Source organism: Balaenoptera acutorostrata, chromosome 4 (assembly GCF_949987535.1).
Source record: "Balaenoptera acutorostrata chromosome 4, mBalAcu1.1, whole genome shotgun sequence".
Taxonomy (NCBI): domain Eukaryota; kingdom Metazoa; phylum Chordata; class Mammalia; order Artiodactyla; family Balaenopteridae; genus Balaenoptera; species Balaenoptera acutorostrata.
In genome coordinates, this window is record NC_080067.1 from 10,932,373 (window position 1) to 10,947,583 (window position 15,211).

The 15,211-nt window shown below is 53.4% G+C and overlaps 1 protein-coding gene across 1 annotated transcript in view; it reads left to right on the forward strand.

Annotated features, from left to right (window-relative positions):
* RFTN1 (raftlin, lipid raft linker 1) overlaps positions 1-13,505 on the forward strand; it is a 203,344-nt gene extending 189,839 nt beyond the window's left edge. Inside the window, exons 8-10 of the mRNA XM_057545405.1 lie at positions 410-513; positions 2,878-2,959; positions 12,134-13,505. Of these exons, the coding sequence (XP_057401388.1) occupies positions 410-513; positions 2,878-2,959; positions 12,134-12,526 (579 nt within the window). The 3' untranslated portion in view covers positions 12,527-13,505. The remainder of the gene's footprint in view (positions 1-409; positions 514-2,877; positions 2,960-12,133) is intronic.
* The last annotated feature ends 1,706 nt before the right edge of the window (positions 13,506-15,211 follow it).

Consider the following 15,211-nt stretch of genomic DNA (forward strand, 5'->3'; position numbering starts at 1 on the left):
GTTTGTCAAGTGTAATTTAACTCCCCACAAGACGCTCTGAAACCATCCGAGCAGCGGGTGTTGTCATGGGCTTAGGTATGTCTTGGAGGAGAAGTGATGGTGTTTCTTCAGTGAAACTCACAGGAGGCCAGTTGTCCAGACAAGAATAAAACAAAATGAATGGATCAACCCTTTGGCTCTATCTCTCTGCCGATTGCACAGACTGAGTCGGGGCTGGAAAGAAATCCCATGTTGGCAGTTGGGCTCCAAGCTCTTGAAGCATCTTCGGAGCTGGAGTAGAACCCCAGGCTACAGGGCATTCCGCCCCTTTCTGCTTTGTTGCGTTGGCGGATTGGACGGTCCCCTCTCCATCCCTCAGACGTCATTGGCTTGAGGCAGCTGCAGCCCTGACTGTGGCCTTTCTCCCCAGGGTGTCGAGGTGCAGACAGACTACGTGCCCCTGCTGAACTCGCTGGCCGCCTACGGCTGGCAACTCACCTGTGTGCTGCCAACTCCTGTCGTCAAGACAACGAGGTAACAATAACCATCATTACTGTTACTGAACACTTGCACTGTTCCCCATAAGCTCTTCAATGCGTAACTTATTGAATCCCTGTGAGTCTGGTGCTGTTACATCAGTTCTCCACCTGGGAAATGGCAGGGCCAGGATTTCAGAGTCTTAACTACCCCCCCACCCGGAGCACCCCTCTTCCCACATGGGGAGCCTCGGCCAGTGAGACATTGCTGCCTAGCCTGTCACCTGGGCTGAGGGGACCCAGGGCTCTCAGATGCAAAAGAAACTCAGCATCTGCTGTGTGCCCATGCTGGGCTAGGCAGGCACGTTGCATGCAAAGTCTCATCTAGTCCTCAAAAAATCCTGTGAGGTGAGGTGGGATTTTTTTTGGTTGTATTTAATTGATTTTATAGCTGAGGAAAGTGTGGCCGGGGAGGTTGAAGCCCTAGCCCAAGGTCATGGCGCTGGTCAGTAGCCCCACCAAGGGGACATGAGGCCCTGGAGTCTCAGCCCTGGCTGTGGCCCTCCCTACGATTTCAAGTTCATGGTCGTTTCGTCCACCCTCAGCTCTGCCTGCCATCCCTTGAGCCCGTGGGCTTATCCTAGTCTTACCAACCCTAAAAGCCCTTCCATCTGTCATTTGGGTTTGCTATCAAGCTGGTCCTTCTAACTACCTGTTGGGTGGTAAGCATAGATATGGTTCCCATTTTACAGATGAAGAAACTGAGGCTCAGAGAGGCTCCATCACATACCCAAGGCCACACAGCCAGGAAGTGGCAGAACCCGCGATTAGACCCTCAGTCTACAACGGGCCACCTCTTTGCTGACCTCTGGGGGTGCCCCCTCCCGTGGCCCTCAGCCCCGCGCTCCCTGAGTCCTGCTGCGTGCTCACGCCCGCAGGTGATGGACGGCCTGAGGCAAGGCTAGTGCCCTGGGGGACGGCAGGCGGTGCAGCCCCAGAGCACAGACGGAGGCGGGAGTGTGGGCGCCCATCACTGCCTCTCCTGGGCCCTCACCACGTCCCCCACCCCCGGGGTCTGTGCAGCTGCAGGAGCCAGTCTGCAGCCGCCCTTGGGCCCTGGGCCACCGGGAGATTTCCGTATTGCTTCTTGGCCAAGATTTCTGTGGGCACAGGGTGGTACCGTGGAGGGGAAGGAACCCCGGATTTGTGACCCAGAGCTTGAACCCAAGTCCTGAGTCGGCCGATTGCTGTCTACCTTGGTCAAGTCCACGTAGCTGCTTTGAGCCAGTTTCCTAGTCCGTGCAACTAAGAATGCTGCCTGCCTTCCGTTCCAGAGGACGAGAGCCGCCCTGAGAATGTATCTGAACGTGAAGCCCCCGCTGGCTCTGCGCTCGCAGCCCGGAGGGTGGGGACAGTCTCTCTGTCTCAAGCAGGCCCACCTTCTAAATCAGCCTCCGTGATCCTCTACCTTCCTGGCCTTAAGTGACCCTTGCGGTGCAGTGGAGAGTGCGTGGGACCGGGCACAGTCCCCGCCGTGTGACCCCCAGCCTGCTCCTTGACCAAGCTGAGCTGTCCTGTCCCATCCCATTGGTGAAAGTAGGGGTCCCATTGTTGGGAGCGCCAGGTGCAATCACCCAGCCCGGCCCGGGCACAAAATAGAAAATGCTAGTCCCCTCCCTCCTTTCCCTCCAACACCCCATGTAGTGACACATCACCTCAGCAGAGAAGACGTTTGCCAAGTAGAGGTTTAAGAAAGTGATCCGAAGGCGCGGGGTTCGGGGTGGCCAGAAAACAATGATCTCCGTCACAATATTTCTAGCATCTTTAAAGGCAGCTCCTTGAGGTCCTGCCTTCCTGGGAGGAAGGCGCACCCCCTGTGATGTAAAAATGAATAGTGCCCCCAGCCCGTCCGTTAATGCCAGTTCCGGCTGCTCACAAGGGTGACTCGGGTGGTGGCCGGGACCCGTGTGTAACCAGGCCCTCTGCCCACGCTCCTGTGACTGCTCAGGTCCTCACTGGCCGCCCATCCCAGGCCAACCAGGTCCCTCCTCAGCCTCATCCCCAAAGACAGACTTGGAAGAGGCCTCCACCCTCTGATATTCACTGAGGCCACTTTGTCATCATCTGGCCAAGATGGCAGCTGTCATTTCACATCACGGGAAAGGGGGTTTTCAGCCAGGAAGCTGCCTTTCAAGGCTGCACACAAAGCTTTAGTTGGGCCCCCGAGATAGCAAGCAAGGGTGGGTGGCCTGGGGGGTGGGAAGGTGGGGGGCTTCTTGACCTCCGACCTCTCACTCTCGGGCGGCCACCTTCCTTCCCACGGGCAGCCGGCCTGGATGAAGTTCAGGACGGCGGCCTCCGTGTGAGGTGCGGGGCTCCTCCGGGTATAAAGGACTCATTCTCAGCTCTGCCTGTGTTACAGGGAGGGAAACGTATCCACCAAGCAGGTTGTCTTTCTTCAGAGACCGTGTCTACCTCAGAAAATCAAGAAGAAGGAATCGAAGGTGAGTGACCTTGCCTGCCCTCCTGGGTTTTGCTCACCAGGGCCCGGGGACACCTGAGCCCCTCGGCAAGGTGAGTCACATCCGGGCAGGTGAGGGCACCAGAGGGCCTTGTCGCCGGTCTCCTTCCGCGAGGACACTCAGGCCGCCCACGAGGCTGAAAGGGGAGTGGGAACGCAGCTGCAGTCTGACTCCGGCAGGGACGGCTGAGCTCACGCCCAGCTTCTCTGTATCACTTAATCTCCTTACGAGCTGGTTGACGCCCTGCCCTGCCCGTGGGTCCCTTGGGACATAAGAAGTTTGGGGATCTTGGCAGAGAGAACCTGCCGGACCACCTTCCCCACAGGCCCCGCCCTGCAGGTCTGAGTGGCAGCGGCTGGTACAGACAGAGGGCATCTCCCCTGTGGAGTGGGTCCTCAGGCCAGGCTGTCCTGGGGTGGCCAGGGGCCTTTCCCCTCTCCCTGGACGTCACGTGAACTGTCCCAGAACACAGTGGCACTGAGAGACGTGGCCGTTCCCAGAGTTTTTCCCGTGTTTCCTGAGATTGAGGCCAAGTCCTGCCCTTGTGTGACATGATTCCGAGGCTTCACAGCCCCGTGCTTTGCCCCCTTGGGTGCTCCTCCCGTGGGTGTTCACGGTCACTCGGGAAGAGAGTCGAGGGAACCTGCCAAGCCCCTGGAGCCCGCTGGCTCCCCCTGTGACGGACAAGGCCACAGTGTGGGGCAGAGCCCACCGGACCCGCCCATCCCCTCGCCTGGCACTACCCCCGAGCTCCCCACCCGCGGTTCCTCGTGTTCTTGGGACACGGAGCCCGGACAGGAGCACCAAGCAAGTGAACAGATTGGAGCAGCCCCTCTGCAGCCAACAAATCCAAGGGGGGGCCGCTGGTGGGAGGAACGCCAAGGAAGTAGCTCCGGAGCCAGCTGGGGTGGAGTGCAGAGGAAGGGCTCTCCAAGCTCGGAGATGCCAGTGTGACAGGTGACAGCAGCAGAGGACCAGAAGGCAGCCACCGAAGCCACCATCACCCACCAGGAGCAGTCAGCCACCAGCTGGAAGACGGATGGCCCCGGGCTGCCACCAGCCACAGCTTGGCCTGGGCTGCGGAGCCGCGTGCATTCACGCGGTGACATTCTAGCAGCACCGCCGAGGTCTCCCGCCAGATGCCAGGCAAAGCCCAGCGTTTGCCCTGACGAGGAGGACGTGGTGCTGCCTTTTCCTGCCAGCGCATCCTGGTTGTGATGCCAGCAGATCCCAAAGGACAGACAGGTGGCTTGATTCTGCGCATCTCACCGAGGGGACAAGCCAGTGGAAACCCGAGGGCAGGGAGATGTTAGGGGTAGAGCTTTAAGGCTGCTGTAAGAAAGTAGAACAGCGTACCTCAGGGAAAATCCAGGGAGGTGGGAGTCAGCCTTTTCTGGTCAGTAGAGACGTCCACCCCCAGTGAGCTGCACGAACCCGGGCAGACTTTCTCATGAAAGAGCTTATTCATCCCTGCTCATTCCAGGGCTTGGGGTGACAAGCACTGTTCTCTGTGCGACCTGGGGAGGCCACCTCACTGTCAGAGCCCCAGATGGGGGGACTGTACCATCCCATCACCCCCGTCATCCACTCCTCACTCAGCTGACGGGTCATCGTCCTGCTCCCAGGAGACCGTGCCCCCGCCCTGTGGCCATGGCTCCATCCTCACTGTGCCCTAGCCCCCCGCGTCACTGACACTGTTCGTGCCCTCCATCCCTCGAAGCACCGTTTTCTCTCGGCTGTCCCACCACTCTCGCCTGGTTTCCCACCTAGTTCCTCATTTCTAGCCCCGTTTCTCCCCATTTTCTCTCACCTCTTCCTTAGAAAATCTCATCCACCCCCAGAGTGAGAAAATCCCACTCACCACCTCTGTGTCAACGAGTCTTACCTCTGCATATTCAGCCCTGGCTTCTCCCCTGGGGGCCCAGCTCCACCTGCCCTGCGGCTACTCGTGACCTTGCCCTTTCCCGCACCGGCCGTCACCCCACCCCACCCCACCCCCCACCTTAGAGGAACAGCGCTTCCATGGCCCAGAGGCTTCCACCCACCTAGAGGTTGCCCTTGGTGCTTCCATCTCCTTCCCACCGCATTCAGTCTGTCCTTAAGGCACATCTGTTTTAGGTCCTAGACACTCTGGAACCCCTTCTTCTCTCCATCACCACCTGCCTGGACTACTCCAATCTCCTGATGACAGGTTTCCCCTGCAGATATGTTCTCCACTCAGAGCCAAAGTGAACTTTCAAAAAAAGTAAATTGAATCGTGTCACCCCACTGCTTAAAATGGTTCTAAAGCTTTGGGTTTTTCTTAAGATAAAGATGGAAGCCTGGGGCTTCCCTGGTGACGCAGTGGTTGAGAATCTGCCTGCCAATGCAGGGGACACGGGTTCGAGCCCTGGTCTGGGAAGATCCCACATGCCGCGGAGCAACTAGGCCCGTGAGCCACAACTACTGAGCCTGCGCGTCTGGAGCCTGTGCTCCGCAACAAGAGAGGCCGCGACAGTGAGAGGCCCGCGCACCGCGATGAAGAGTGGCCCCCGCTTGCCGCAAGGAGAGAAAGCCCTCACACAGAAACGAAGACCCAACAGAGCCAAAAATAAATAAATTAATTAATTAAAAAAAAAAAAAAAGATGGAAGCCTGTACGGTGGTCCACACGGCCCTGTGGGATCTGGCCCCCATCTTCTGCATTCCAGCCACTCTGGCCTTCATGCGTGTCCATGCCCCTCGCTGCCACAGGGCCTTTGCTTGGGCAGTTCCTCTGCCCCAGATGTTCTCTTCCTTTGTATTTTTTGGGGATGGTGTTCTCTCCTTTTAGACCAAGCCAGGCTCCTCTGTGATTCACTGGGAAGAACCACGGACCTCTCCTTTCCGTTTCTAATTATTTGTGATCACTCCTCCACCAGTAGAATCAGACGTTCATTCCGTGAGAGCAGACCCTTTTTGTCCTCACTGTTGTATGCCCAGTGCCTGGCTTTTAGTTAGTACTCAACAAATACTTGCTGGATCAATGAGTGAATAGTCAAACTTCTGAGCCTGGGACATGCACAGTATGTCTAGCACTGAAATTTCAGACAAGAGATTGCAAAATTCAAACATCAAGGATGCAGCATATTTAGTCCTCTTTAATCAGCCAAGTGGACAAAATCCTCCAGTCAAGACTTTTCAGCGTTTGAAAGAAACCTCTCTGTGTACCTCTGAGTGTGGCTTTCAAAGCAAATATTAACCTCCTTGGAAGGTAACAGGTGATTTCTACGACACGGGAGAAGTCTGCCTTCCCACTAAATTACTTGAAGCAGAGGCAGATACGGACAGTTTCTTAATGTGTGAATTAAATCACCAGCCCTGCTGACGTGGAGCTCTGGACACACACGCCGCTGTAAAGCGGAGCATGTTTCCTCTTCTGCACTTACTTCTGGCGTGGACAGCTAGTTGGGGTTTTTCTCAGTTTAGGTACCGGCAATACACTCACGTGCCACACACACCCGGCTCAGGAAGGCCCATCCACCGTGTTCAACTTGCAGCTGCTGGTTGGGTTCAGAGACTCGCCCTGGAACTGCTCAGGATGTGATGCACCCTTCAGGCTGTGGATGATACAGTTCTCCCCTCAGCCTGCGCACGGAAAGCTCTACCGCCTCGGATCTGAAATACAGTCGACCCCTGAACAACGTGGAGGTTAATCCGAGTGTAATTTGTAGTGGGCCCTCCATATCCAAGGTTCCCCGAACCAAGGATGCCACCAACCACTGACCGAGCAGCACTGCAGTTTTTACTCTTGCCGACCATCCGCGTGTAAGTGGACCTGCATCGTCCAAGGGCCACCTGTAGTTTCGGTTGTTCCGTGAAGACTGTGACTGTCTGCAGCAAAGGAGGAAGGGACGCCTGCTGGTGAAGGGAAGCGGGCGCGATGGTGGAGGAGGCCCTCCCAGGGACGCAGGGCTGGGGCTGTGCGAGGACTGGGGACCCTGTTCCACACGGTGAAACCCTGCCCAGGTGTTGTTCTTACCTGATTGGTTCTCACATTGTGGCCCGTGAACCAGCAGTACCAGCATCGCCCAGGAGCTGGTTAAAAATGCCAGTCTCCCTCTCCTCCCCAGGCCCCCTGAGACAGGGTGGGGGACCCGTGTCTGAAGGAGCCCTCCAGGAGATTCTGATGCCCGCTCGAGTCTGAGAGCCAGTGTCTGAGTTGAATAGTTTAGGGCCCCTTCCAGGCTCACTTTGTGGACCTCCATTCAAATTTTATTATTATTGATTTTTTTTAACATATTTTTTTTCACATCATATTTTTCTTTTTTTAAAAAAATTATTTATTTATTTATTTATTTTTATTTTTGACTGCGCGAGGGCTTTCTCTAGTTGCGGCAAGCGGGAGCCACCCTTCATCGCGGTGCGCGGGCTTCTCACTGTCGCGGAGCACAGGCTCCAGACGCGCAGGCTCAGTAGTTGTGGCTCACGGGCTTAGTTGCTCCGCGGCATGTGGGATCTTCCCAGACCAGGGCTCGAACCCGTGTCCCCTGCATTGGCAGGCGGATTCTCAACCACTGCGCCACCAGGGAAGCCCCTTATTATTGATTTTTTAAAAATGGGCCTGTCAGGAAGCCTTCAGTGTAGATATTTGTTTCTAGTAAGACAAACCAAAGCGTCCTTCATGGCAGTTATAGCTGGACTTCCATTAGCTGACCACTTGGCTTCATGAGTCAAGCACCTGACCTAGCAGATGAATCCGAACACCATGAAGTCTGAAAGCTGAGGCACTTAGGGGACGGGCTGAGCTATTCCGAAGGTGTGTGCCCTCTCGCCCTGGTTCCCTCTCCTCCCTTCCTTCCAGAACATGAGCCGAAAGCCTTTTCACCCACCAAGAAGGAGCAGATGGAAGATTAGTGTGGAGCCAGAGAACCTGTGTTTGAATTTCAGCTCTGCTATTTTCTAGCTGTGTGACCTTGGGCAAGTTACTTAACCCCTCTGACCCTCTACATGCTCATCATAATAATGGTGCTCACAATGCCTAATGAGAGTACCGCTTTGGGGATTCAGGGAAATGGGAAAGCTTGTCACAGTGTGAGACACTCAGAACATTTAGCTTTTAGATTATATAGACCCTGAGTTTTGGCCACTGCTACTTCCCTGCTTCATGAGAATGCCCCCTTCCAAAGGAGAGAAGGAAAGGAGAAGAGTCCAGCCAGAGCCTCCGGGTGACCTGGCTGCAGCACCGGCACAGCTGTGGTGGCTTGGGGACCCCGGGCAGCTTGGGGAGTCAGTGACATCACCACTCCCCATCTGAGGACACAGAAAACGGTGCAGTGCTCGAAGACATTTGGCTTGGCAGATTTTTCTGGGATGACTCCGAAGGACAGAAAAACATTGGCTGGAGTAGTTCCCATCCAGCTCGGCATGGACAGTCCCAAATCTTTCTCTGCCCAGCAGCCCAGGCAGGGTCCTGGAGAAAGTGGCTGGTGTGCCCGCCACAGGCCCTTTCCAGTCTGTGTCCTTCTGTCGTATTATATCAGGAGATCAATGCAGTGTGATCCTCTACAGGAAACTGGATATGGCCAGGCACCCGAGGAACCATGAGTCTCTTGTTTATTTATAGCAAGAGCAGCCTCTGAGAGGGCATCGGGTTTGCATGAGAAAATAGCCAGGGTCCAGGATGGAGTCTGGCACAGGTAGAATGGGCACAGCTATACATCGCCCACCCGCAGAGGGTGCTGTGCCCATCCACTATGGTGTGAGTTGGCCCCCGGGGTGTGCACCCAGACCTGGGGGCAGGGGCAGCTCTTTTGGAGATTGATAACTTGCCCAAAGACAGACAGCTAACGAATGCCAGAACTGGGGGTTTGAACCGGGGTTTTAGCCACCACACTACGTGTAATGCTTTGGTGTCTTAGCATTTAGGGTCTTTCAGCCGGAGCAATCGCCCCAGTTTTTTGGCAAAAGTAAAACTTCCTCCAGCTTCTCTGAGAGTTGACTGCCTCTCAGATCGCTGTATATAGGCCAGTTTGACTGGCCTTTTTCTAAGAACATGCAAAATGCAGAGGGTCTGTTTGGAGACATCCATTAAAAAAAAAAAAAAGGGCTCTTCCATTTGGGCTGGAATTAAAATGCAGCAGCTTCTGCACACGACAAGGCAGCAGTTATGAACCATGATTGTGTGGTACCCAAGAGCCATGCAGGGCTGGCGCTGCAGTCTGCAGCATCTGTGCTGAGGTCAGAGGTCCTGGTCCTGCACTGGTGGTTAGGGGGCCCCAAGATGCCTGCTTGGCAGTGTCTACTGAAGTGGGTGCCTTTGGGGGGTGTCTGAGGCACCACTTCACCTGCAGAGGGGGTCCATTGTTGGAAACTCATGGCTTGGGTGGAAGAAGCTCAAACTACCCCCAGAGGGAAGTCCATCAGCCATCGTACAAGAGAACCCCCAAAAAGGAGTGCCCTGGGGAAACCCAGCCAACATTGTAGGTGAACTCATTTGGGATTTGCGGGGAGGGCGGGTGGAGGAAGACAGGATAAATGTTAAATCCTAACCTCAGCACGCACTTCACTCCTTTTCCTCTTCTTTGATGGAATATTCAAATTTACCAGTCTTGTCCAAAAGGGGCTCAACATACGAACCCCAGGATACGTTCAGTCTCGGAGCCCTGAGTGCGTTTCGGCAGATGTCTTATTTGAGGAAGTAGACTTCTACCACCGAAAACGCCACAAAGTTGGCAGATTTTTAAGAATTTACATAGCACATTTTTGCTTCTTCCTAGCAAAGTACTCAGATTTATCTATGCATGGTAAAGCTTTAGGAAATGGTTCTCCACTGATGGTGCAGCTGCCCTCCTGGGCTCCCCTCTCTAGCCTCGCCAGAAGTCATTTGAGCGGATGGCTCCCTTTATTTTTCTTTCAGTCATAGAATGGCTTAGATTTAAGTCCATATTTGGTGAAACCAGTGTGCTGTGACTCAAGTGGAAAGAAATGAAACGAAAGAAAGAAGTGGAACTTCAAGCACAACCGCGTGACCCTGGGGCCCGGAGCTGCACCTGCGGGGTGGCCGAGGCCCTTGCCCGGGGACCAGGCCCCCGATTCTCTTCCCAGCCAGACCCGTCTCTCCCCGGGGCCTCCTGACTCCAGTCCTCCCGCACCCAGCACTCTCCTCTCGGGGCTTCGCTCTTGTTCTCCGTGCCTCTCACAGCTGGGCCTGGCACGTCCCCAGGACCCTGTGGCTGGCGTCACCCCAGGTGTGCAGCACGCAGCTCCCGGCCTCTGACTCTGAGCACCGGGGACCTGGGCCCCAGGATGGCAGGGCTCAGAGGGGCCTTTGCTCAGGAAGACTGGGGGACCCCTTATGTTTGGAGAGTGGAAGAAGGCCACAGTCCTCGCTGCGTTGTTACCCAGGAGCATATCCCTCTTTTGTAAACACAGGGACCCATTTCTCTGAGTCTTCCTTTACCACCCTTCACGTTTCTGTGTCTGCTCCAGCTCATTCGCCCGGATTTATTCCAAGCACACAGGCTCCCAAACTGTCTTCCTCCAGAGCAGCTCCTGCTGTCAGCAGACTCAGCAGGACTTTGAATTTTTCCTCCTCTTTTCTTCCTCAAATTAATTTCTCTTTCTGGAGATCAGCCAGACCTGATGTGTGGATGCACCACTAACTCCTCACTAAGCCCCAAGCTGTGTTTTGACTCTTAAAATTTCAGCACTGGCTCCCCTGAAACAGGGAGCTTGGCTAGTTTGGCCGGGCTCCGCCGTCCTTCCACTCATCCATCTCACAAAAGGTTTTGAGCACCTTCTCTGTGCCAGGCTCCGTGCTGTATCCCAGGGATGCAGGAGCGCAGAGGACAGATGGCATCCCTGACCTTCTGAACTCACATCTTTTGTCAGTAATGGTAACAGCAGACACACCTAGTATATTGTGTGCTGGGCACAGTGCTAAGCCTGTTATGTGGATTATGGCATCATTGAATCGAAATAAATACCCTCTAAGGCAGAGTTTGGCAAACTACGGCTCTCAGGCCAAATCCGGCCCACTGCCTGTTTTTGTAGATAAAGCTTTATTGGAACACAGTCATGCCCATTTGCTCACGCGTTACCCATGACTGCTTTTGTGCTATGGCAGAGCTGAATGGCTGCAACAGAGAACATAAGGCCTGCAAAGCCTAAAATAGTCATTACCTGCCTCTGTACAGAAAAAGTTATCGACCCTGATTTAAGTTAGAGTTACTCCCCCCATTGTATAGATGAGAACACAGGCCAGTGGGGGGGGGTGGACTCTTCACGTGCGAGGTCTCCCTCCATGGCTTCGATGTGACCCCGTCCTTGCCCAGCTCTGTTACTGACCGTGCGCTTGGTCCTCTCTGAGCTCCGTAGACTTCCCTGTCCCACAGGGAAATGCAGGTGGGGCTCCCTGGGAAGCGGCATCTGAGATGGATTTGGATGCGGTTTTAGGGGGAGTGCCCTTGGGAATAACACCTGTTGGGGAAGGAGGGCGCAGGAGTGGGCAGAGGGAGATGTTGGGCTGTGATGGTAGCTCTGGAGCAGGGATGGCCTTTTAGAGTTGCCCAGAGTTGGAAACAGGAGGATGGGCCGTTGTCCATGCCTGGACCAGTCATTAGTCGTAGCTTGCCCCCGGAAGGCAGTGAGACCTTTGGAGAGGTGGCCAGACTCAGAGAGGGGCTCGGCTGGGGGCTGTCAGCCTGCCCGTCCTGCAGGAGGACCTGAGCACCCGGGTTCTGTGCCCTTCTGACTGGGGTGATCTGATGAGGGGGTGGCCAGTGCGGGGTACCTACAGCTGCTCAGAGTGGAAGGAAGTGGCCGGAGCCCTGGCACTTAGGAAGAACAGGCCCGTGTCCCCTCACCCATCCTGGTCCTCCAAACGATAGTATTTCAGCATCTTCTTTCCCAGGCCTTTGGTATGGGGCCAGTTGAAAGAAATACCCCTCGCCCCCCCCCCACAAAACCCTGAAATCCGCATCTAAAGTACACGCCATGGCAGGATCGACAGGCTCTTGGTGGGTGTGACGTTTGGGCTGTGATTCGGTTTGGTGCCAGGAATGCCCTGCTCCGGGAATACCGGGCATTGCATCTTGCTGCCAGAAGTGACGTGGGCGTGAATGCAAACAAACGTCCAGGGGAAGCTCTAGATTCACAGAGGCTGCATGTATTTATCCCCATCTTCTCTGATTTCTAGTTTCAGTGGCGATTCTCCCGAGACGAAATACACAACAAGCAGGTGAGGAAATCCAGAGGTAAACTCGGTGCCAGAGGAAAGCAGCAAGCAGAGGAAAATGAGAGGAATCTAAAAGACCAGTTTGCCAAAGCCGGAGACGTGGAAAACCGTGTGCCGGGGCTGCAGCAGGAGGACTGGGCCTCCGCGGAGGTGAAGGTCCCCGCGCAGGCGGAGGTCCCGGGAGAAAAGCTGCGTCCTGACGGCCGGCTCTGGGTGGAGGCTGGGGCCGTGCAGAATGGTCCCTTCGGCCACAGCCCCGCCCCGGCGGGGGGCTGCGTTGGGCACCCCGGTCCTGATCCTAGAGGGGATGCCGAGGAGGCGGCTGTACAGCCCGCAGCAGCAGAGGACAACTGAGGCTCGGCAGGTGGCGCTGAGGCGTGAAGAGCTGGCAGACCTGGGGCACAGTGCCGGCTGGGCTGGGGGCTGATGTGCCCTGGTGTCATGTGTTACCCTTCGGCTTGGCTTGACCTCTCCTTGTGAGCTTACCTGAGCCCTCCTCGGAGGGCTGGGTCCCTGACAGTGCTGGTTTCTGCACATCCATTTGAAATGTGCCGTAAGGCCCTGGTGTTAGAACACGAGAGGGCAGGTTGCTTCCAGACGTGGGGGCTGGAGGCCCAGCCCCGGCTCCACACCACTCCTCCAGGGAGGGGCTGGCCCATCCAGTGCCTGTGCCCACCCCCACCCAGAGCCTCCAGGGGGCCTTCGGGCCCAATCCCCGGGCCTCCCTGCCTACAAGTCAAGGCTGAGTTGTTCATCCCCACACCCCGAGATGGCTGTGTCCAGCCCGTGCTGTCTGCTGCAGCTACTTGGTGATTGTAACAACCCCTGGTGCCCAGTCGGCTGCCTTTCTCCATCTAACCCCGCCCCCCGGACCCCGCTGCTTTGGCAAAGAAAATAACATCGGGAGGGGAGGTGCCCCACCTCCTGGCTTTTCTCCAAGTGTTCCCATAGATACTGGTAATCTGAAAATGAAGAGGTAATTCTGTGTGTGTACCCACTCCTGCAGAATGTCCAAGAAAGTATTCTGTGTTAGTATTAATGCCAAAAATTTTTTTAAAGATTTTGTATTCAGCACATCATATGAACACACGTTCTTTCTGTCATTTCAAGGCAAACCGACTGGCGGCGAGCCCTTGTTACGTGCTATTTTAATCATGTGTCATTAGCCAAGTCACTGCCCATGTATGCTATGATGTGTTTATATCGTCCAGAATGTGGCTTTAAGTAGATGCAGCTGGCAAACCTTGGAGAGAGTGTCAACCGTTTTGACCAACATCCTGTCTCTTCTCTTTCTTGTTTAGTTACTTAAAGCAATAAATCATCTATGAGTTTAGTGCACTGTGAGTATTGAGTATTTATCATGTTGCAGCGACAAGTCCTATAGCCTCGTGTCCCCCATGCACGCTTCCTAAGTTTCTAACTCCTGGCAGCAGCTGGATGACTTTGGAGGAGAGATCGAAGCTTCTGTGGAAGCAGCGGAGCCAGCTGAGCATGCTCTGCTTTCTCGTCATTTGTAGAAAGAAGACAGCGGGATTCAGGTGCCACCAGGTAAGTCAGGGCACGGCCACCTCCCATCACCCCGGGGCGGTGGAGACAAGTACCTTTTTAAAACAAACAAGAAGCCCCACGTCAATTTCTAAGCATGTCTCCAAGCTCTTAAGTAAATTATTTAATGAGGTAAGTCTTTTCCCTGCTTGCAAATTTGCTAAAATAAAACACATTTTAATATATTTTTATAGGGCAGAATTGAAAACCCTTACACAGCCACATTGTACAGTCGTTTTCCTTTGGATTTTTGAGCAAACTTCATACCCAAGCCCCCGAGCTTACAGAAAGGCTGAAGGCTCTGTTCGAAGAGAAGATAGGTTTTCTTTCCCAGCTATACATGTATATGTATTTTTCAGATTCTTTTTCCTTATATATTATTACAAAATATTGAGTAGTTCCCTGTACTATACAGTAGGACCTCGTTGGTTATCTATTTTATACATAGTAGTGTGTATATGTTAATCCCAAACTCCTAATTGATCCCTCCCTTCCTCCTTCCCCTTCAGTAGCCCTAAGTTTGTTTTCTACATGGGACTACTTCTGCTTTGTATATAAGTTTATTTGTATCATTTTTTAAAAGATTCCACATATAAGCAGTATCATATGATATTTGTTTTTCTCTATCTGACCTACCTCATTTAGTATGATAATCTCTAGGTCCATCCATGTTGCTGCAAATGGCATTATTTTATTCTTTTCTATGGTTGAATAGTATTCCATTGTATATATGTACCATATCTTCTTGATCCATTCATCTGTCAGTGGACATTTAGGTTGCTTCCATGTCCTGGCTATTGTAAATAGTGCTGCAATGAACATTGGGGTGCATGTATCCTTTTGTATTATGGTTTTCTCCAGATATATGCCAGGAGTGGGATTGCAGGATCATATGGTAGCCTTATTTTTAGTTTTTTAAGGGACCTCCATACTGTTCCTCATAGTGGCTGTACCAATTTACTTTCCCATGAACAGTGTAGGAGGGTTCCTTTTTCTCCACACCCGCTCCAGAATTTATTTGTAGACTTTTTGATGATGGCCATTCTGACCAATGTGAGGTGATACCTCATTGTAGTTTGGGTTTGGATTTCTCCAATAATTAGCGACATTGAGCATCTTTTCATGTGCGTTTGGCCATCTGTATGTCTTCTTTGGAGAACTATTTAGGTCTGCTCATTTTTTTAGTTGGGTTGTTTGGTTTTTGTTTTTTCTTTTTTGATATTGAGCTGTATGAGCTGTTTATTTTGGAAATGAATCCCTCGTCAGTAGCATTGTCTGCAAATATTTTCTCCCATTCTGTAGGTTGTCTTTTCGTTTTGTTTATGGTTTCCTTTGCTGTGTAAAAGCTTTTCAGTTTAATTAGGTCCCATTTGTTTATTTTTGTTTTTATTTCCATTACTCTAGGAGATGGATCCAAAAAGATATTCCTGCGATTTATGTCAAAGGGGGTCTTGCCTATGTTTTCTGCTAGGAGTTTTATAGTATCTGGTCTTA